General features: G+C 42.1%; 1 protein-coding gene across 1 annotated transcript in view; it reads left to right on the top strand.

Moving 5' to 3' along the window:
* Positions 1–24,027, top strand: part of sorcs3 (sortilin related VPS10 domain containing receptor 3) — a 196,106-nt gene that overhangs the window by 114,252 nt on the left and 57,827 nt on the right. Inside the window, exon 4 of the mRNA XM_034542393.1 lies at positions 4,910–5,068. Coding sequence (XP_034398284.1) covers positions 4,910–5,068 — 159 coding nt within the window. The remainder of the gene's footprint in view (positions 1–4,909; positions 5,069–24,027) is intronic.

Raw genomic sequence — 24,027 nt, 5'->3', positions numbered from 1 at the left:
ACATGATGGGTCCTAATGCATGCTGTTATGATGGGTCCTAATGCACGCTGTTATGATGGGTCCTAATGCACGCTGTTATGATGGGTCCTAATGTACGCTGTTATGACAGGTCCTAATGCATAGTGTTATGACAGGTCCTAATGCACGCTGTTATGACGGGTCCTAATGCATAGTGTTATGACGGGTCCTAATGGACAGTTATGACGGGTCCTAATGCACAGTGTTATGACGGGTCCTAATGCATTCTGTTATGACGGGTCCTAATGCACAGTGTTATGATGAGTCCTCATGCACAGTTATGACGGGTCCTAATGTACGCTGTTATGACGGGTCCTAGTGCACGCTGTTATGACGGGTCCTAGTGCACCCTATCATGATAGGTCCTAATGCACCCTATCATGATGGGTCCTAATGCACCCTATCATGATGGGTCCTAATGCACCCTAACATGATGGGTGCACTGCCTGCACTGTCTATAATATGTACACCCATGATAAGCACTTTGCAAGAACCAGTGACATTTAGAAACACATTTCTTTATATTCATATGCTAGAATTATAGGAATGAAAGAGTTAGTTTTTAGTGTGTAGTATTCAGACCTATAGGACCTCAGGATAATGTGGTTTAGTCACGGCCACCGGATAAAGAACTGGGACTTTACCTGCTCTGACAGGTGATGCAAAACTTTAAAAGAGATTTTATCCTGGAAATGAATCATTCTCTCCAGGTCGACCTACAGGCCTCCCTGCAAATGTTGAATAAATAAATATGTGTGTGGCATCAACAGACAGAAAATAAAGCCGTCTTCGACGAGGACGTGCTCAGGTTCATCAGCCTCACTTTTCAAGTCGGAGCCAAGGTCCTGACCCTGAATACGTTTGCATGGTGCCAGATTTAATAGGATCCCGGGACTGTCGAGCGTAACCATGTCAGGGCGAGGATCATAGCCAGCGCTGATTTCTCCTCATGACTCACTTATGTGGAGGAAATGTAATTCCACATCAATGCAGGAATGTAGTCCCTAAGGTTCTCTCTGTTGCACATGTGAGCTATCTGTCTTTGGTTATTTCAGTTACATTATACATAATTATATAATAGATACTTTGTTAACACCCAAATCAATAACACTGAGAAATAATATAGTTTGGATATCAATTTCACTAAATTATACTCAAGATATTTGATATTTGTATACTAATCAGAGTAAAAAGGAACAAAAGCAACAATGTATTGCACATTAGTGTGTGAGTGAGTCATCAAAGGACAGAGCCAAGAGCTTGTAACAATCTCAGGAGAAAGTTTTACTCTAATGGTTGACCTCTGGCTCTGCCGGGGCCGACTGCCCTCTGCACCTTATCTCTCATCTAATTATTTCGATTTGCCATCCGGTAGATGGATGAAAGTTTGCCTGTCTGCTGGCTGCATTCCTTTGTTACCCCCTTGCATCTGAGTGGCCCTCTTTAGCTGTGTTCCACCAGATATAAAGAGCAGCACGGGTACCTAATCACTCAGCGTAAGAGTTAACATCTGCTGCTCTTCGAGATATTCTTCTCAACCACAATGAAGGAATCGCTACATGTCCACTGCGATGATTCTGGAGGCGCATGAAGGATTTTGTCTCTCACAAAAAAAAGTGGATGGAAGCTGTGACCTTTACAATGTTACATTATAGTATTTGAATGATAGTGCCAGGCCTCTGAAAAATGATGCCTCATCTGTTTTCCTGAGCTTCATGTGCACTCAGTCCTCGAACAGCTTGACAGAACGGTTCGTGGATCGGGTTCATTTAAATATAAAGACATGCACATTTAAAATGCCATCGAGGAGGCGAGACAGTGAAAACATGATAGCTAGATGTGGGTGATTAAGACTTGATCCGTGGTTAATGAGCATATTGCGGCGACCGCTCTCTGTTATAACCTCCCGTCAGAGAGAGACTAAGCTCAATGGATCTGGCGTGACGTGATTCATGTACTGCCGGGTGTCTCTTTCCTTCCCTCGCTGATCCAAACATCCACTCACCTCCTGATCCGACAACCAGCGGCTTCTATCTCCGTGCTCCAGCTTACGCACAGCTCAACATCAGGCTGATAAAACACAACGGCTATCCCTCCAACCTCTATCCAATACGTATTGTTACCCTCCACCCCTCCGAGGCTGAGTGCTTTGCTGTGAGGGAAATCTTAATCCCCCCCTGCTAATGCTATCGGGCACTGTGATTTTGAAAGTGAGTAATTATTTTCGGAGGGTGATTGTTTTAGTAGAAATGGCCCCAGTATTCACCGCCTTCGGATTGGCTTTGATTTGGCTGTGGCTTCTATCTGATCGCAGAGGTGACAGACAGAAAAACAGAGTTTTCTTTTAAGTAAGTGTCGGGTTTGGAAATAATGTGGCTGTTTTCACACTTACATGGTGGTAAATGAGTGAAGTTAATGTGACAATACTTTTTCTCGGCCTAATTCCCAGTATGTGAAAGGATGAGCTGAAAGCTGGCTGCACATTGAAAGGTATCGTTACAGAGTGAGTACAGAGAGGGGTTAGAACACTCTGGAGTACAAGGCTTGAGGGGAAAGGGTAGATTTTAATATGAAATGTACATTATGTGCACACACCTCTTCAAGGTGTTTCTACTCCATTTCACTGACACTGAAAAAAAGGGGCCATGCGAAATGTAATCTCTCCTTCACAAGAGACCCTGCTGCTTACTACAGTATTATAGACTAGGAATGCTTAAATACCTCTGATGAGCTCCAAAGACACAGGCAGATAACAGAGGAGCTCTTGGCATTGCACGGTGACAGGGTAAGAATGGCAAGATTGGCGAGGGCGGGACAATGAGAAATACAGGTCTTAGAATGTGCTGCCTGTTTATTGGTGCTTAATGAAAAACAATTTATCTAAATCACCACCAGGGAGGGACTCTCGTTAAAGCTCTGGGAAAAGGGCTAGCATTTCTGTCAGTGACAAATGTGCTGCTGTTTTTGCAATTTAAATTGATTTGACGAGAGAAAACCCGGCCAATCACATTCCATGTGGAGATAAACATTTAAAGCTGCAGCGGTCCATATTTTCCTATTGATAATGGAACAAATGATTTAGTGTCAAGTGAAGGGATTTAAGACAAACCCAGAGAGGAGTATTACCCGAGTCTGCACTTCCTCATTGCTCTACGGTTTCCTGGCTCACAGACTCAACGCTCATCAACCTTGTGTCCTTGCTTTCAGCCAGAATGATAAAGCCACTATCTTCCCAACTGAAGAAGAATAAAGTCAGCTACTCGCTAAATGTTCAATAGTTAGCAGCAAAAGAGATGGATATGTTCCTCTGCAATTGGTGGAGGCCCAAACGGAGTCAAAAACGGTGTGAATATTAAATATTGGACTTCACCATGTCACAAGAAACCCCAACACTAGTAATGGACATGTTCCAAACCTGACTAAAATTGAATAATAATGTTGCTTTTAGTCTGCTAGATGTGTAAATAAGTAACTCTTTGCTCAAGGTATCTTCATATTTTGAGATAAGTTATTTTTCAATTGTATGTGCATTTTCCAGAGTGACTCTACGCAAGGCACTGCAGGGTTAAGGCAACACAATTACTTGGTTAAGTTTATGAAAAGATCATGATTTTGGCTCAAGTAACTGCAGGAGTGGAGTTATTATAGTGCACAAAGAACAGTGTATGAGAACCGCCTGGTTTAATAACATATCCACCATGCTAAATGTATAAGAAGTGCTTTAGTCTATGCGGCCCATAGTGGTCGTAAAAGTAATTTAATTACATTTTTATTTATAGGAGACATTGAATAATGTTGCACTCAAGCTTACATATTAGCGTCTTTATCAAATGTTGTCTTACATTATGTGTGCATTATCTATGTTTCTTTTCTTGTAACTTACATAAAACACATCAGTCTGTTTGCCTTGTGAATATAAAGCACTTTTAACTTTGATTCAGATCTTGAAAGGATAAATAATTATAGTTACCATGGAGCAGCCAATTCAGTTTTAATGAACACTTCTGCTGATTTATGTGTAATGGTGCAAATTGCTATTTTAACCTTTTAGCCTACAACATTGCAAATTATGTGATGACAATGGATTTTTTTCTTTAAAATAAATGCATGGATTCAATGGCATGTGTCTGATTGAAAACAATACAGCACACTTAAAACATATAACACCCATTCACACACCTCCTCTTTAGTCAAGGAGGAGTTGCTGCTATTTTAACTGCTTCCACAAAGACTCTAAATGTCATTAGCTGAAGGAAATATGCATTGTGGAATTCCTGTTCTTATTGAATTCTGTAATGACTGTGATAGCTCTGGCAGGATTATTCCAACCATGAAATTAGAGCTTTTACAACTGTGGTGCTGTTAAATTTGAAATTAGAATTTTATAGGAAGGAGAAATGGTAAGAAATGACATCCTAAAGAACGAGCTGATAAAGAAAAAAAGCTTACTGTGTATACGACATTCATGCATGGCTGCTTGATCTTGTTTGTACTTTGACTGCAAGCTCCATCACCTTTCTGTCATATAGAAGGACTCTTTATTTCATGGTTTTTCAACCCACCTGTGTTCTTTTTAGTCACTTCTGGGAAACACACCATTGGAGAAAGATGATGAATCCCTCACCCTATGAGCCACAGAGCCATGGCAACGGCAGCACCAGAGTCAGGCTCATGAAATGAAGTTGAATTTATGGATGGTTGTTTGCCAAGAATAAGCCTGACGAGTGCCAAAACACAGACCTTTTCTGCTGACTCGGCTCCTGCCTCTAACATCTCTCCTCTACCTTCTCACCCTATCTTTCCACCTCTTTACTCAAACTCGCCCTTCGACCCTGGCCTCTCCCACCTTCAAAAACCCCTACCCACTCTTCTGCTCCCTCTCTCTTCTCAGATCATGGTGTTGACGGATCCAGAGTTTGAGAGCAGTGTGCTCATCAGCTCCGATGAGGGAGCCAGTTACCAGAAGTACCGCCTCACTTTCTACGTCCTGAGCCTCTTGTTCCACCACACAGAAGAGGATTGGGCCTTAGCCTACAGTCACGACCAGAAGGTGAGATTGTGTCATAATCAGCAGCATGTGATCTCCCTTTGTGTTGTCCACAGTGCATATTCAATAAGGCCTGTAGCCAGACCAGGCCAATTTAGCATTGCCCTTCTAAAAAAAACACCCCAAACAATTGTGCAGTAGAGCCAGAGACATTCTCTTTTTCATTTCAAGCGTTCTTCTCCACTGTCAAAACCTGGCGCCTACATTACCCAAAGTACAACCGTTCAGATGGAGATTGGGGTTTGTTATGCTCGTAGCCTGGAGCCTGGAGCAGCGGGCTACAAAGGCCTGGCAAGATCACTTCTTTCTAACTCAACATCTCCAGACGTTTTTCATCGTCACACTTAGTCTTCAGCCCCAACCGATGCTGACTCAAGTGACATCAACTGAGGCCATTTATCAGACTTCACACCAGCTCCTTCTGGAGGCACTAGAGGCTTTATACAGCTTTTCTTTCACATAACACCTGGAAAAAGACTTTGACGTGCAAAATCCTTGAGGAATTCCAGAGGAATGTTATCGAAAGAATGGCTCCATTTAAACCTAATTCAGTATTTATTTGTGTTTAATTCACTCTGGCAAATGTAATATGTAAGTTGAATTGTTCTCGTTCCTGTAGACAAAGTGTAAATGTTTTTGTTCAACTGACCTGCTGCACGCAGGTACCTTAGCATTTAACTAACCAATTGTCTCTATTTCACTCATAATTAGAGCCACATTATGTGGTTCATAAAAAGGAACCTACCTGGAAAATTATTATTATTATTTAGAAATGCGCTTCGGTGCCCTCGATGGACTGGCGGCCTGTCCAGGGTGTCCCCTGCCTTCGCCCTATGTCAGCTGGGATAGGCTCCAGCGCCCCCGCGACCCTAATGAGGATAAGCGGTATTGAAAATGGATGGATGGATGGAAATGCGCTTCATTCATTGTGAAACATTTGCAGGAAGCGTGAGGGAAAAGAGTATTTCTGTTGAAAAGAGAAGCCACAGAGTGGAGGTTGTATTGATGGAAATGATGCTGTGGAAATGCACACAATGCATCATGCCCCATCACGGTCATTTGTTTCAGATCGGCCCCGTCTGAACAGAGCAGAGACTCAAGTATTATTTGAGTTACTGCTCTTAACTCAGAAGTAATGGCATGTAATACATTGGCCCAAAACATCAGCACCTTAAAGTGATCCTCAGCCTCACTGACCAGGTGTCACCTTCACTGGGTTTTGTCACACAGCACGGGGCTCTTCACACAGGGCTCTGAGATTGTACCCAGCAAAGGTCTGTCATTAAGGTCAATGACTGACCTGAGAGCCGCACCCATCACCCTGCAGGCGGTTCATGGTGCAGGATGCCGATGATTGGTGAACAGAGTTGGAGCAAAATGTCCGGGTTCTTCTTGGCAGAGTGGATTTACAGCATCTAAAATACATTTCCACAATCGGTGTGGACGAGGAAAAAGCTATAGGCTTACTAGAAGTGCAATTGGTAGAGTGCAGATCTCACTGCTGCGACGTTGGCTAACCCCCGTCTAGACTGCACCTGTCAGATGTGTTTAAAGTCCCATTCTGGTCTATGCAGCTGTCTGCATCGGCTCTGTGCAGCAAAACGGAAGTTTACTGTTAAGCTCCATGTTGATGCTTCCTTTCATAGTCTGTGTTTAATTCCAGTAGCTGTTAGCTCTGTTAGCTGCTAGCTCTGTTAGCTGTATTAGTTCCAGTAGCTGTTCCTCTGAAGTCTCACATCTGTCTCTAAAATCTTATTTTCAGACATATTCATATTCAATCAAAGAAAGAAACAACACAAACAGTCACAAGGAACTCTAGTTTACTTTGAGCTCCACTACTGTGTCCCCGTTGTAAAACTCAGCATGAACACTCTGCTTTGCTGCTATTTTAGAATGCAAGAGGAACTATTAAGATGAACAAGGCAGCCAGGTTCAAGAAGTTCATATCCCTGTGAAGTCTGGGTAGGAGTAGTTGAAAGAGAGGTGCTTTCTGCCTTCAGCCAAGGTTCTGGGCAAAACATAATATTATTCTGATGGATTGCGAGCGGTGAAAACTACTCATCATTATTTTAATCCAAAACAGTCGTTCCTAATGCTAATTAAAAATAGCCTTTAGCAGCTTACATTATCTATGAAAATGATATTAAATTTGAGGTGTGCCTTACTCGCCCATGAAATAGACTCACAAGATCAGTGACGGTAACAGCTATTGATCCCATACACCTGAGTCATGAAGGTGGGCTACGCGTCAAGCAGCAGAGAACAACTTCAAGGAGCTGGAGGTAGCTGAGACTTGGTTCCGGCAACTCCACATTAACAAGGTAGTCGAGGTAAGTGCATGCAATGAAGATTACAGGTATTATGAGGACGTGACTAAAGTGGCTACAATGTGCATCCTCGCTAAGAACACCATGGCACCCTAAAAGCAAAAGGCCCAGGCATCACCATCACCTCCGCCAGACCCGTTTCCATTCCACTAATGAACGGGTTATCCAAATCCTACAACCACTCCCTGGGGCTGCAAATAAAGAAGACGTTCGTCATCTATTTAGTAAAAAAGAGGTTGATACAGATATTATCGGTTGCTTAACTTAACCTGATATCCCCTCACAGGCCCCGCCCCTTCATCCCGGCTGTTGAGCCAGCAGCGAGGAGTTTTAATATGCTCATTTTCAGCTTGTAACCACCTAATAGTTTTTAGACTGGGTCACTCTGAATTTAATCAGCTGTAAGTTGGTGCTTAGCCGTGGTTTAGTGTGGCCCCGAGGACTTACATTTGAGACAGGGGTGAAACTGTTTAGTGAGACATCAGAATGCATGTCAGGACAAATAGGCTGCAGTGAATTATTTGTTGTACTTCTCGATTCTCTTTTATGACTTTTTATTTTTAAATTAACATTCAGTGCAGTCCCCTCCTTGAGTAAATGGAGGTTTTCTTTTAGATTTACAACTCTCGGTGACCTTTCCAGGCTCTTATCTCGTGACTGTGAGCGGTTTGCGGAGACAATTACTCATTGATGCAGTCCCAAGTTAGCTTCTGAGAATAAGGCCAATGTTGGTGCTGCCAAGTGAGTGAGTTATGTGAACAGGCTGACACAGAAGGAGAGGCAAGAAGCGCCACATAGAATAAATAGGAACTGTCTTATTTTATTCCCTGTGAACCATTTGAGCTACCACTAGACTGGATGCTTGGGCATCTGTTCTTTTTGACAAAAGAACAGGCTGTCTTTTCGAAACTCTTTGCTTATTGATGAGACATTTTCTTGGCCTGTAGCTGCCATGAACACCACAATAATTCTGATGGTGCGTTGGCAGATATTTAGTAACATTTAAGGGATAATGCAGAGGTATACATTTCCCCAAACAGGAATAAATCAGTTAATTATTCCCCTTCATGTCACTTGCGGCGGAACTGGGGGGATTTATAAAAGAATAAATATTACCATAGCGCTGCTTATGCCTCAGCAAACTTGAGAGACAAGGCCGTGACTTTCTAATGGACTGTGTAGTAATTACTGAGACTCATCCAATAATTGCATCAGAGACAACAGTCTAGTGCTGCACACTGTAATCAAACGATTGCAATCAGCTAGTTCTGTGAATATGAATTCTGACCCATACGTAATAATACATCTCTATTATTTGTCATTAATCATTATTATGTATTATCAACATTATGACACCCTAAGTTCCTTGTGTAGTTGTCAAAGGGTTCTCCAGTGCGTTCATAAAGTTGTGAGTGGCAGAAAATTAATTAAAAAAGAATGTTCATGATTGGTGGAGAAGGTTTTTTTCATATATATATATATATATATATATATTCACAATCTAAGTTGAGCATGTTGGCATGCTTATATTTGCTATCTATAGTGGTTATCTACAATGTCAGTATCTCCATCCGTGGGGACTTGGCATGGGAACCGCATGGTCACCAGTTCAAGTCCCTACACAGGGACCTTGAGCAAGGCACCAGACCCCCAAACAGTTCCCTGGGTTCTGTACAGTAGCAGCTGCCCGATGCTCCTAATTCTAGGATTGATTGAATGTAAAGGTTTAATTTTTGCTGTGTACATGTGTGACAATGAGACATGATTTGATGTATCTGCATACACACCAAGTTCACATGATTAGGAAATAAAAGATTTGATTTGTATTGATGAAAAACAAATCTCGGCAGTAGCAGTTTCAATGCTGTATTATAAGCTGCCTACATGGCTATGTATTGCTGTGAAAACATCTTCAAATAACTGTATTTAGTCCATTTTCTCACCAAAAACTACATTTTAAATGATTACATTTGACCTCACGAGTAACTAAACTCAACCTTTGTATATTTGCTGTTATCTCTCCTCCTCAGCACACATCTGTTGTTCACAGTGTACCATGATCAGGGATCAACTAGGAAGCGTTAATGCTGGTCTCCTGTTGGCATACATTTACTGAACATGGGCCCATAACGATTGGTGGTAAAAGCGTTATTTCACACGATGGTTAAACTGTGTAATTGATCCACGGTTCACGTGCACGCCGTTGCACCACTACTGGGAACCATGCATTTTGTGGGAATCTATATTGTAGGCGTTGAGATAATTCTCTGCTTAAATGAAAACTTAACAACTGCTGATAGCTCTCGATCAAAAGTCAGGGGGTCAAAATGAAAATAATTAGGCAAAAAATATATTTGATTTTTTGGTAAAAGATTTTGACCCAGTCAGCTTTCTCCCCTGTCATATCGTATTCAAGGCATTTTAAATGATTTGGTTTCAGCTGTGCCACAAATACATCTGTTGCTAATATATTTGGGTTTTGCACGAGAAGTGCCTGTTAGCGCCCGTTGTGACTTCACAGCACACCTCAGAACACACAGCGTTTCCTGCTGGTCCGACCAGCCTGCAGACACACAGGCTGAGCACTGACAAACTGACCCCCTCCCCCCCTCCCCCCCCCCCCCCCCCCCACCCCCTCCATTTCCTTTGAACCTCAAGCAGCAGATGAAGAAACGTGCACTTTCGAGAACGTGTATATTCACACTGAAAGTATTGCGTACTGCGACGGCATTAGCCTCAGACGGTACACAACAAACCCGTAAGTCAAAGCAAACATTGAATTTGTGTGTTTGTTTTTGAAAGGTGCAACAATCCATTAAGGGAGCCGCTGCCTCAGTGGCTGCTGAGTGGGAAACGCCACACATACGGGATTCAGACAATGTTCTCCCCGGCCTGCTACAGGCGGGAAGATTAATGTCATTAGACAGGTGATGGATGGCTCAGAGTCAAACAGTAATAATACAATAGATCATGACTCAATGATCAGAGGGGGAGGTTAATTCTCGACAGTGGAAGAAGTGTACTTAGTATTACAAAGGACAAAAAAGCGTAGGCAGATGAGTCGGGGTCAAAACCAATTTTGTAAAGCTGTATATGTAAAGCCAAACAAAAGAGTGCCACAATGAGCCTCGGAAAGCAGGAGGCGCAGTGTGGAAAGAGCATCTATGTTCCCGTGTAGAGGAACATGTGGAAAGTTAAGGTATGAGCGAGCGATGACAGCAGGTCAAGGATGGCTTGATTCATCAGGAAGTGCCTGATTGTGGTTTTGTTGCATCTTGCGTGAGATAGGAAAGGGGGCTCTGAAATCAAAGGGAAATTATGGATACAGTGGAGCACTGACGGCTACATGGCAAGCAGAGGAAGGCAGACCAGATGGAGTAACTTGTTCTGATGGAATAGCAGATATGTGTTGTCACTCCGTTGTCAAAACAGCAGATGGAGGTGTGCTGCCAAGCCGAAAGTGTAGCAACAGCAATGAGAGGAAACCTTTCTGCTACTCGGTAGCCTTCACTTAAGATTATACTTATATACTATAACTCATTGGTTGCATGGGAACCAAGTGTTGATGTTACCAACTGCTGTTTGGGGGAAATTTAGGCTATAGGCTGGATTATCAAGCGAGCCCCGGGAGTCCCAGGTTTCACTTTTGGAAATGTCATTACCGGTACTTGCTTATTTGCTACGAAAACACAACCACTAAAAGTACACTTAGTAACTAATATTGTGTGCCTGTATTAAAGTCCGACTGTACTGACAAAAATATCTCAGCTCGATGCTCATGAAATTGTACTTTTTCGCATGGTCTTCATTAGCAGATCCTTTGCCAGGTAGTGGACCGCCTTTTCAGACAACCTCACCTGCAAATGATGAATATGGTTGCTCCTGTTTGTACTGCACAGCTCTAAAAGCACTCAAGACGCATGGAGGACACGGTGAGATCCGATCGCTCCGACCTGAGGTGGTCTGGGTCCCGTACGACCATGTTCAGTGTATACGCAAATGTTTCCTGGGCCGCACTGAAGGACCACCTACTCAACTTAGTGTAAGCGGAAGTAATACGCATTTACCGGCTTGAACATTTCAGAAAAGCTTTGAGAGATTTATCAAAAAGGCATCCCACGTCTTGGACTGTATTGTGTTGATTTGTTCTTCAGCAGCGTGACGTGACTCTTCCACTAGGTGGTGCTACGGGCCTGTGTGTGTTCTTTTTGTCCGCATTCTTGTATTTTTAAACATTAGTATTTTTGAAAGTATTTCTCCTGTCACAGGACGCACTGAGGTGATGTGTCAGTGTTTTTCTTCCAGTGCTCGTCACAGATCTGACACCTGCTCGCCTGCCTGTCTGCAGACTAGCTCTCTGAAGCTCTGTGCACCACGCGTTTCTGTAATATGTTCATGAAATCTTCCCGAATTTACAAAGAAATGTATGTACTCCTGCCTCCTGCCGGTTAAAAACAGCAACCCAATTGATCTTTGCAAACGTGAATGATGTGAACTGGCGTACTTAAAGACGTTTACTGGTTCAGGTATAGGGTTACGGCCGAGGTGTACAGCGGGCTGCAGAGAAAGTCAACTGACAGCTTAATCTCAACCCAAACAAATGAAACCACCCGTGCCTCCTTGACAGTTTGCTAACTTTCATGTTACGGTCGTTAGCTAGCGTGCGGTGTGGCATACCTGAGTGGGATTTATTCATTGCATGCAGGTCTCGTCTGTGTGGCCTGAGTAAACACCCGGTGTCCTCTGAAGGCTGAAGAAAGCCTAACTTTTCTGTGTCTCGAGTTGGGCTGTTTTGTCGCCTGCTCTCCAAGAATGAAATGTCAACTTCCCACCTAACCCCAACTCTATCCATCCATCCATTTTCAATACCGCTTATCCTCATTAGGGTCGCGGGGGTGCTGGAGCCTATCCCAGCTGACATAGGGCGAAGGCAGGGGACACCCTGGACAGGCCGCCAGTCCATCGAGGACCCAACTCTATGAAGAGCTAAAATACACCCTATTCCAACACCCCCCCCCTCCCCCCCCCCAACTAAACCCGACTCTAACCTGGGGACCCCTGACAGATGAATCCAGGCATTCTGCCTTTTAGATTCGTGAAACACCAAGTTAACCTCCATCATACAGCTGGTATGTTCTTGAGCTCCACCACCATGGAATCACTTCACCGTATCCAACGATCAGGGGAATGTTGAACTCTCCCCTCAGGCAAGCCCTTAGCATACACCCTGTGTCGTCTGATGGTGTTTATAATTCACCAGCTGAAGGAGGGGCCTTTGATATTTCATCATCTGATGTAACCTTTTCTTTGTTGCTTGCGTGGCCACTGCTCTCCTCAAGCTGTGTGGGCCTGTCAGTCCACTTTTAGCTCCTCACAGAAGGTAAACATTGCTGTCAGGTGCGGGAGAAAGAGCGAAGAGGCCAAAGGTAAAGGTACTGTTAGAGGGTATGTGTGTGTGTGTGAGAGGGGTGTGGGAACGGTAGGGACAATGAAACAGGGAAAGGAATGAACCAATAAATATGAGCAAATGAAGATTGATTTGATCGTGCTCAGATTCTTATTAAATAACTCATTTCTATCTGGTACGGGGGCTTTGCTGACATCCTCTGTTGGTGCTGCGACAGTTGAATATATATCAGTTCATCTGTCTGTTGGCTTGTTTATCAGCTTGTTTGTTGGCTTGCCATGTCTTCCCCTCATCGCCAGCCCCTGCTGAGGCTGCAGCCAAGCCAACCCTGATATGACACACTGAGTTAAAATCACTCCGTAGAATCAAATCCTTTATCATATCAGGTCAGGGAAAACACTCGAGCGGTTGGCATATTTCTGTTCTGGGGGGGTGATGTGACAATTCCCAATGTTGAGTCCTGATTGTAACCCAGGTCTGATGAGCTCGCTCGCTGGCTAGCTAGCAAGCTAGTCAAAGCTTGCTAGCTGGCTAGCTAGCTATATACTCATAATCAATAATGTGTACTTACCAGCAAACTAAGAAACATACTCAACACTCGTGCCACTGACGGGCATCGCCTCCCATCACCTGGCCGGCATTCTTTCGACTTTGTTCGGAGTTTTGGGTGTCATTTATAAATGCTTTGTAAGGCATTGATAGTCACTTTAGATGAGGTCACAGAAAATACTTAACTAACGGTTAACTAACCACTAGTAACTACCTGAATTAATCATGTCATTTATAAATGCTTTGTAAGGCATTGATAGTCACTTTAGATGAGGTCACAGAAAATACTTAACTAACGGTTAACTAACCACTAGTAACTACCTGAATTAATCATGTCATTTATAAATGCTTTGTAAGGCATTGATAGTCACTTTAGATGAGGTTACAGAAAATACTTAACTAACGGTTAACTAACCACTAGTAACTACCTGAATTAATCGTGACATTTATAAATGCTTTGTAAGGCATTGATAGTCCTCACTTTAGATGAGGTCACACAAAATACTTAACTAATGGTTAACTAATGACTAGTGATTGAACCATGAACTGCAGTATTAAAACATGTTTATAAAGCACGTGTTAACATTTAAATTGTTTTTTAAATAATTTACTAACACTTTATAAATGATCTCAATACTCATCTAGTCCTGAATAATTGGTTTTGAATATATATTACTTAATTTACAGATGTGGAATGCATCATTTATTAAGTGTGAAAACCCAATCATGAAAGGCATAATAGTTAAACGTATTAATCAAGAATAAAACATTTATAACTGTGTTTATGAATTGCATAGTAATGAGTGTTAATGTTGGAACAATGCTTCATAAATGACGAATTAAGTGTTTACTCATACTTAACTAATGCTAAATAGTGTGTAGTTATTATGAATTGTTACCAAGTTTCCTCTGATTTACTTTGCAAAATACAAAAAATGATTGTTTCGAGGGGCATTTAGTTTCTCCTTTTGTCAATGTTGCACAGTTCACTTGGGGTTCACTATCAAACAAATTACACAAAAGCCACTCATTTTTGTCAACATTGTGTCAAATCTTTTTTTTCCCTTTCGTTCACCAGGTTCCCTTGGGGTGTGACCTGTTTGTTTAGCATCTCCCCAGGACGTGCATATTATGACGTGCTAATTTACTAATTGGAGTGTGAAATTAGAGGGAGACTTCCATTATAAAATGCCATTGCACAAATAGGGAGGAGAGGATCAACGATTTATGGATCAAAAGTGCTGTGTTACCAGAAAATAAAGCTCAATGTAATTTCCACCTCCTCCCATGCCCATATAGTCTCGACCCCATTTCCCCTTTTCTTTCACAATCCCCCTAATGATCGTAACAGGCCTCGCAGCCCATAAATCTAAACAGTAGGGAAACTAAGTGTCTCATCATTATGGAGCCTCCACCTATCCGCTCAAAGAGCATCCATGTAAGGCCCCCAGGACAGCAGCCGCACTTGTTTGAATCCAATCTCATTTCAGTGAGCTCTTCATCACTTTTCTCCCCTCCTGCACCTAATAACATCCCCGTGCCATATTGTTGTCTTTTATGTAATGGGGATGAGCTCAATTACTCTTCCGCTTGACTAATGTTGAGGACTGACTTAAGTTGACTGAGTCATTTTCCAGTGATTTTGTTGCCTGCACTTGCTCCCTGAAGGAGTTATAGAGTCTTCCAGGACGCTTCTGTTTTGGCTTTTATCTTGGCAGGACTGGGGTTCAAGTATGCATCTGTTCATGTCTGTGGAACAGATCAAATCACAAAGCCATTCAACCATGTGACATGACATCAGTGATCTTTTTGTCTTTTGTTCTTCAACACTGTTTTATTGGTACCACACTCCCTGTGGTTAGAAACCACACATCAGGAATGAATCAGAGTAACTATGGCCCAGACTGGTCCTCAGAAACCAGCCCATTCTCACTCTTAACCTGCCAAATATAGAACTTGGTCAGTGGCCATACGCGTCAAACTATGAGTCTCCACGTCAGTTTAATTGGGAGAGGCAAGTCAGATGAAGAAAATATAATGGTTCATTATTAACAGATGATATGTGATGATGAAGTCTTGATGGAGTCTTTGGCGCTTGGACTCTGCAGGGATATGTGTAATGGAGGGCCGTCTGCCCTGAGCAGCAGCAAGATGAATCCCCGTGGTGCTATTGGATAGAAGAGACCAGCAGATCCAATCAGCTTATATAATGATTGACAGCCCAAAACCATGACAGCAAGGACATTATGAGTGAGCAGGCGTGAGGAGTGAATGGCAGATGTATGAGTGATGAACTACAAGCCGAAGCTTGTGAACTACAAAGAGTTGGTGGAAATAGTGGGCGTATCTTCGTCTTTTCGACTCTCGTCTTGTAAACACTGAAAACGGTTCTGCCTTTCAGAGCTGGACAGCAAATGTGGGCAACATTTTTTAAAAAAGTCTTTATTTTGAATGCTTTGCAGGGATGTACAGAAACAGGTGCAAGCACATCTGGATAAGCTATCCAAGTAGATTGTTTAGCGGGTGTCAGCAGAGTAAACCTGGGAAATGGGAAACAAATGCTCTGTTGAGGAAAATGGGGAAGTTACTTCAGCTGCTGAGGTTGTGAGTGGAAGAGGCTCAGGCGAAGATTCAAACGCACTACAATGCTGCCTGTAATCCACATTCTGCTCATCGCTGCCTTCCTACACATACACCTAAACATATGTGCTCCAACACTTCGTCTCTTCAAGACCCGAAAACTACTTAAATAATGCGTCTCATCCTTGCCTCTCATATAATAATCCCACTCCCATGGGAAGCCCACAGCTCACCTGAAATGTGAAAGAACAGGGCCTTTCCGAGAGCCGCACGGCCCCTTCAGTCCTTCAACATGCAAACATTGTTTGACTTAATGCACTCTAATGATGCAAATTTATGCTGTTAATTATTTCTAGCTGAATTGAATCCCGGCTAAACGTTTTTCAGAAATGCAATGGGGACATCAGAGTCAATAAAGTATTCAGAGAGAGAGAGGGGGGGGAAGACATTATTCAACATTTATTTATCCCCCCCTTCTTTCTTTCATGCTTTTTCATTTGCATCTACTCCATAAAAAAAAAGAATTATCATTTTCCATTTTGTATTATTTCTAAAGTGGGTGATATTGTTGTCTGTGGCCATAGATTCTGGGTATGAATAGTCCTCTTTCGATGAGCTCTTTTAATTCAAACAATATTTAATAGGGAGCCATAAGCCTACGTCCCTGACTGCTCAGCTTTCAGGATCTTTCTCTGTCACTGTAATCCTCAGCTGATACCTTTTCGCCTACTAAATATGATTCTTCAGTTAAACCTCTGATGTACAGACTCTGAGTGGCAGCCATAGCGCCATACAGAGTAAACTGTTCACTGTTGAAAAAGCTATTTTTGTCAGTGTGTGATGATAGTGAGGAGTGCTTTCAACCAGGGCCACTTTCTTCAGCTTAAACATAAATCATGCTTAAGCTGTAGATCTGTCTACTGTCTGGCTCTGGCGTGGCTCATTTCCCCTTTTCATTGACTCAAGTGACAAAAGTTTTAGTTTTTATGGGGAAAAAATAGTTGTCAAAATGAATGGAAGTTTACTGTTAAATGTTTTCCAAAGAATAAAGGGAGAAACAAACATCTAAAAAATATAACAGGAATACTGCTCCAAGCCGTTGAGTGGGAGCGGGCCTGTGAATATATTTGATTGACAGCTCAGCATCGCAAGGGCGCAGAGGTGCAGTGTCAACCAACTTGACACTTTGTGCGTGTAGCGGGTGGAAACTGGACGTTTCCTGTGAACACAGAAGTAGTTGAATGATTATGATTGATGATAAAAGTGACACGTCCAAAACTGACGCCCGATGGGAACCTAAAGCATCAGTGTTACGCTCAGGCCCGGTGTCTGCAGTGAAAACTTGCTGTCTATACAATCCATGTAGCTAACTAGCTGCAAATGGACATTAGCTGAGCACGCTTACCTGCTAGATGTGTGTTGGTTCCTAGTTAGTTACAAGGTGCAGCACTGTGTGCTGTGGTAGTCAGAGGTCTCTATTCAAATACTGTGTTTGGCTATATGCACATGGTTATGTCTACATTGATAGAGAAATGTTGTTCTGACTGATATGTGACGATGACCATCACCACCAAACGCCCCAAAAACAAAACATAAATATATCACTTTTCCAGAAGGACATGTCCCGTCACATACTAATAAAGGATTCTCTTATCTTAAAGAAATGCAGCTGTGATTACAGCTGGACTGTGACAATGTGGTCAGCCTTTAATTCAAATGGGCATTCCCTAATTCTCTTCTCAAACCAGAACCCTACCTACGAGTCTAATACTTTTGCGGATCCACCTGGAGCCCTTCTCCCGCCCCCGTCTGAAAGCTGGAGTTGAGCTCGAGCCAAAGAGGCTGCTCGGCTGCTGCAGTGCATTTGTCAAGCCGGCGACTCTCCAGATGGCAGGTATCTTTAGTGCTCAGCCCCCATGTCCTGAGCTGCGACAGCTCTGCCGCGCTCCACCGGGCTGCGACGGGCCCGCCCTCCCAGGGTACTTTTAATGGACTCTAATTTGAAACACATGATCAGGACAATACAGACACTGTACTCGCTAGCACAATGGAGATAATAGGGCTCCTTTTCATGCATACGGGCTTCGCATTTCACAGCATAACTATTGTTAATTGGAGAAAAGATTATTTCCTGAAGGACCAGGTTGAAAGTGAGCCACTTTATATTATACGCATATTGTGAGGCCCTAGTTTTTGTGCATGTCGACCAAGACTGTCTTAGTCAAATGATATTAATTAAAATATTAATTCAATTCAAGCTTGAATTAAAAGCATTGTAGGATTTTTTCAGTGAACTCCAACAAAAACCAATGCGTGTGGCTTATTTTCTCCTAAAACTGAAGCACATGTCTCACTGTCGTCTGAGAATAGACGGAGCCTCTGTTACTGCCAGGCAGGTGTGCTGCCTGCTACCGCTGGTTATGTAGCTGTAAGACAACAAGGTAGCATGACAAGGAATCACTGAGGGAGCCCAGAGGAGGCGGTGCAGCATGAAAGTGAGCACAAAGCCGGAGGGAATCCATTTGTTACACTTGACTGAGCACACATTAGTGTTTGACGCTGATAATCATACAGGATAATATTTTAATTTGTTGCACATGTACTATCAACAAATGGTTGAACACCCCGCAACGCTCATGGTGCGATACACTTTTTCCTTTGTGGAATATCTTAAAGTAAAGTCAATTCAATCCTGAATCGCTTGACTCTGAGAAAAGCAAAAATAGACGGTAATAAGAACAGGCTGAAAAATGTGTCTCTGCCTATTTTCCTTCATATACAATATGATAAAAGTCACATGAACCATCTGTTATTAGTTGTATAACTAATTGACAGTTTTCATTTTAAGCATTAATAGTCAATAACTGTAATGAAAATACCATTGTCATTGATGTGCTGTCTTTTCATATGAAAGCTTTTATCTTTCAAATGGAATTGAATGTATAATCAGAGTAAATATTGGTTGCTATTTATATACAGTAAGTACATAACTCCTGTCACAATTAAGCTATGACACTGAGGTGTAAATGTTACTTTAAAGATAATTTAAAGTATGTTGACAAAATAATCTTACTTACACCATCGGCTGATTAAGATTTGTTGAAAGCTCAAGAAAAGTGAGTTAATAAGTGGACCTTGAGTTAAGATTATTCTTTACAAAATGTTTAAATTGTCCGATGTTGTTGGATCAGGCCACACCTGATCCTTCCCCAGCTGTCTAACCCCTGTTGGTACGTAACTAAGTACATTTATTCAAGTAATGTACACAAGAACACATTTGAGGTAATTGTACTTTATGATTTATCCATCCATCCATCCATCCCTCCATTATCAGCCGTTTATCCGGGGTCGGGTCGCGGTGGCTGCAGGTTCAGCAGGCCGACCCAGGCTTCCCTCTCACCCGCAACACTTTCCAGCTCATTCTGGGGGATCCCGAGGCGTTCCAAGGCCAGCCGGGAGATATAATCCCTCCAGCGTGTCCTCGGTCTTCCCCGGGGCCTCCTACCCCTAACCCTAACCCTTTATGATTTATGATTTCTTAAATTCTCCGTTCTCAGGCTTTAGAGAGTAGCAACCCCAACAAGCAAGACTGACTTATAAAACACTGAGTCTGACAATAGGGAGAATCATCTCACAGATGGAAAGAAAATGTCGGGTCCAGGGTTGTTTGTGTTGTTGATTTTTCTTTTTTATCTTGGCTTTTTTAGTTTTCGAGACAACTGCCTACCCTGGGGTGCCTCTTGAATTACAATATGCAGAAAGGGTGTTATGGCCTTTTATTCACAATGAAATCTCTAATAAACTGGTTACCTCATTATTAAAGCAGTAAAGGATCTAAATACCTCCTGCAAAATTAACCCCGGGTCTTTGTGCTGCTGCAAACCTTTGCCCTGGGGCCACTGTCTGGTTACCTTATTATGAATTCCAATTAGGGTTGCAATTAGTAGTTCTTAAGATAGAAAAATGCTGCTGATTATTTCCTTTATTAAATAATACATTGTTTTGTCTAGACCAATAATAATTTCTGGTTTACAAGGTTGTAAAACAAAGAAGAAAAGCAGCATGTTCTCCCACCGAACAAAGAATGACTGAAGTTTACATCATGAAACTAAATTAGTTACTTAATTTTTACGTCAATCTTTTTTTTATCTCCAGCAATACAGTGGCAATCATAGTCTAAAGTCCTTATGGCCTCTCATTCAGAACAATCCCAATGGGCTATTTGCATAACCCTTTCCTATACCTCCCTCTATAGGATCATCCGGAGTGCTGTGTACTTTGCAGGCTCCATAATTTGTGGGGTGTAGCACCAGCCCTCCTCGTCCCTCCCATATGGGATATGTCAAGGCGATGCCAACAGAAGCAGTTTGATTTAGAGCACTGTACATAGATGCATCAAGAATTTATAGGAGAGTTAATTAGGAGTTATAAAAGTGACTTATAGCACACGTGAGGGACACAGGGGGCTATAACGCAGCAGTTATCATTTCCATAACGCCCAAATCTTGATTCTTCTTTCAGAACTTGGATGTGTCGGTGCAGCTGTTGGTGCTCTGATGTTGCTCATGCACAGACCTTTTCTGGGTGGTGGAATGTTGCCGCTGCAATGCTGCAGAAAGAACTATGGGAATGAAAAGAAAGGCAGAAAAGCCGTGCTTTGCTTTCTGCTAATGCAGTGTGTCCACAGAAAGGATATACACACATTAAGCACACACACTGTCAGTAGGGAGCACCTTCTCTTTGTCTATTCGTCTGCTTTTACCTACCTCTGTTTCATTTTACGATCACATAATCAAAATGTCCTTTTGGCACATTTCATAAACTATGAATGAGGAATAGGGCTGCAATATGTTGAGATATTTTTAGGTAATGTCCTTACCAATTAGTTGCGACTGAGGTATACTGTACTTCATTTTCAGTAGACACAGAAGCTGTGAAGAACTTCATGTTTTCAGATTATATTTACCATTAGTGTTTTATTTGTCACCCGTACACACGTTTGGGGCTATTTTTGAGGCAAGAGCTATTTTCTGACTCTGGCAAAGACAGATTACATTTCCATTGTTAAACCCGCCCACAAAGCTCTGACTGGCTCTGTTGATTCCCAACCGGGGAAACAGCCATGTTTCGTAAGTCTGGAATGATTCATCCCATTTGCAAAAAACAAATAATTTCACTGTCATGAATATGAAGGCAAATCACTGTCAAAATTAGAGAGCGCAAATGAGAGCTACGTTAAGATATACGTTACCTCCTTGTGGTCAGCCATGCCTCATACTGGCTCCCCCCGTTTTCTGTAACTATTGGCCGATCGCAAAATAGCTTTATCCCGCCTACTAGCAACTTTAGTCCAATTAGATGAAGAGGTACAATGGTGACTAGCTCCGCCCACTTACTGTCAAAAAGAAAAACTACTTGCAGTTTCAAGAGGGACTTTTGCTCGCTGAGTGATGTAAAAGCGCTCGTCAAAGTAAACTACACCAACGGCTCTCATTTGCGCTCTCGAATTTTGACAGTGATTTGCCTTCATACATGAAGTGGTATCTAGTCATGCAGATAGTTTGGCTTTTATTGCTCCAGATTTTGAGATTTCTGCCTCAACACTGTGCACCGTTTTTAAATGGAACTTCTTTCCAAAAAAAAGAGATCGCCCCTGTTAAACTGATGATAGTTTTCTAGAGCTGTTGCATTTTGTATTGAAATGTTCTAATGCTGTATGCACACTAATGCAATTCCATTCAACTCAACTGTATTGGGGTAGAAGCAGAAATATCAGTAACATCAGTAACGGTAATCTTATCCCTTATGCCTCATTAGGGACATTTTTATTTGTGTCCATCATTTTGGCTGTGTTAATGCATATACTAATGCATACATGTTGGCAAAGGTGAGATTTTTTCATATTTTGGAAGCTTAACCTCAACTCCGGTAATAACTCTGTACCAAAATGTATAGTCAATATATAGACAAACCCTGAAGGCCAGAAATGTTCACTGAAACCCATTAAAACCACAACGTTTAATCCCACGGCCATTTCAGCATAAAATCATATCTATTATATCAGGCTTTTGATCTCAAGCTCTGGCTTTAACAATGTACCTTTTACTATTTTCCATCAGAATGAGGCATTTCCTCATGTTTACCCTAGGGAGCAAATAGATGCTATTGTCTTGTTTTCCACCAGGGGCATTGCTGCGGTATTGTCCAGCACTGCAATGCTCGATGCAATGCATCAAAAACAATAGTTCTGCCAATCAATGACACTTTTAAGACTGTGAACAAATCTGAAAATCACCCTAAGATATAATTTAGAAAATACTTATTCATAAAAAGCAATAGTGGCATTATGTTGACAAACTGGCATTTAAAAGGTTTAAATTCGAAAAATGAAAGAATATTTCGTAGTACCGTAAAATGCGGGCTGTGAAGCTTTTACTGTCTGATACTAACATATGATCCCGATCAGTCTGAAGAGTAATGCTTCAGTGGCTAGTTATATCTGCTGCAATGGGAAAGTACCAGAGAAGCAGGGACATGATCCCTAACATTTGTATCCACTTTTACTTACCAGTACCTTCGAGCAAAATCCATACTGTCCTTTTCTTTCACTACAGAATGGAACAGACAGAATGTCAACAGAGGATATTGTTGCAGGTGGAAATGATCAGATCAGCGGATGGCAGTAGCATGGTGCATCTGGGTAATGGTTGGAAATCCCACGAGAACAAGCGTTTGCGGGGTCACAGAACAGTCCCGCCTAGGCCTCCTGTCACTAATTGGTTGCACAGGTACACCACATGGTATCATCTGCTCTGAGAATAATGGGTTGTCTCTCTGTCTCACTGCAGCTCACAGTGAGAGTCAAGGACAGCCCTACTATTTATCTTAGCTAGTGACGATTGGTAGACTTGGTATATGGTACCGTAGCCTCACAGCTAACAAGTAGCGTGTGCTAGTTTACAGCAGAAAACTATCAGCAGGGTTATCTGCCCCTGGAATATTAAAAACCCATGGCGTTCTGTCCACAGGGGACAAACTAACGAGATGAAAACCAATGCCGCCTGGACTGAGTTTCTCAAGACATATTGTAACACCCCGTTAGTTCTGTGTCTGTCTCCCCAGTGTCTGTCATTCCCTTCACCTGCCCTCAGCCACTCCTCTGTCTCCTTAATTACTCATGCCCTACTCCAATTATTTCCCTTGTCCCCTGCCAGATTGTCATGTGTTTAGTCATGTTGTTTAGTCGTTGTTAATCCCTGTTAGTCTTTTGTGTCACAAAGTTCCTTTTTCTTAGTAAAAATAGTTTTTTGTTTCCCCGTACCTGGACTCCTGCCTAATTCCTCTGCACCTGAGCTCTTGCCTCACCACACCTCGTGACATATATATATATATATATATATATATATATATATATATATATATATATATATATATATATCTAGACCTTCAGTCTGATCTGAACCACAGAGGAAGATACTTTCTTTTTGTCTTGGCTTTGACACCTTATGTGTAAACAGTGTTTGAGTGTGCTTCCATGTATTTCAATTAACATGAATTATTAGCCCTCGATGGACTGGCGGCCTGTCCAGGGTGTCCCCTGCCTTCGCCCTATGTCAGCTGGGATAGGCTCCAGCGCCCCCGCGACCCTAATGAGGATAAGCGGTATTGAAAATGGATGGATGGATGGATGGATGAATTATTCCTGAAACAAGGAAGATTACTTTTGCTTGGAAAAGGACTTTTTGCCCTTTGGATGTTTTTGTTTTCATAACTGAGCTTCACCAGCACATTATTATTCATTTTTTCGACCAACTGTCTAAGAAATATATATTTCCCATGTGTGTCATAAACATTACGTTGTTAATCAACAAAAAACTGTAATTTTATCATTTTGGAAGTTCATTTAATTGTTATGTTCTCTCCTGTTTGACATGAAGTGCAGCACAAACATTTCAGCTCTCAGCCTGTTATAAGTGATAACCTGAAGAGAGGTCAGAATGTCTACATAATATGCCTAAAAAACAGCTGATAGCTATTTGAATAAAACCTGGATTAACATATAGTAAAATGTTGTTTTGGGGAGAAAAAAAAAAGATTTG

This window comes from Cyclopterus lumpus, chromosome 1 (genome assembly GCF_009769545.1).
Source record: "Cyclopterus lumpus isolate fCycLum1 chromosome 1, fCycLum1.pri, whole genome shotgun sequence".
NCBI classification, from domain to species: domain Eukaryota; kingdom Metazoa; phylum Chordata; class Actinopteri; order Perciformes; family Cyclopteridae; genus Cyclopterus; species Cyclopterus lumpus.
This window is presented reverse-complemented; position numbering and strand designations above follow the sequence as displayed.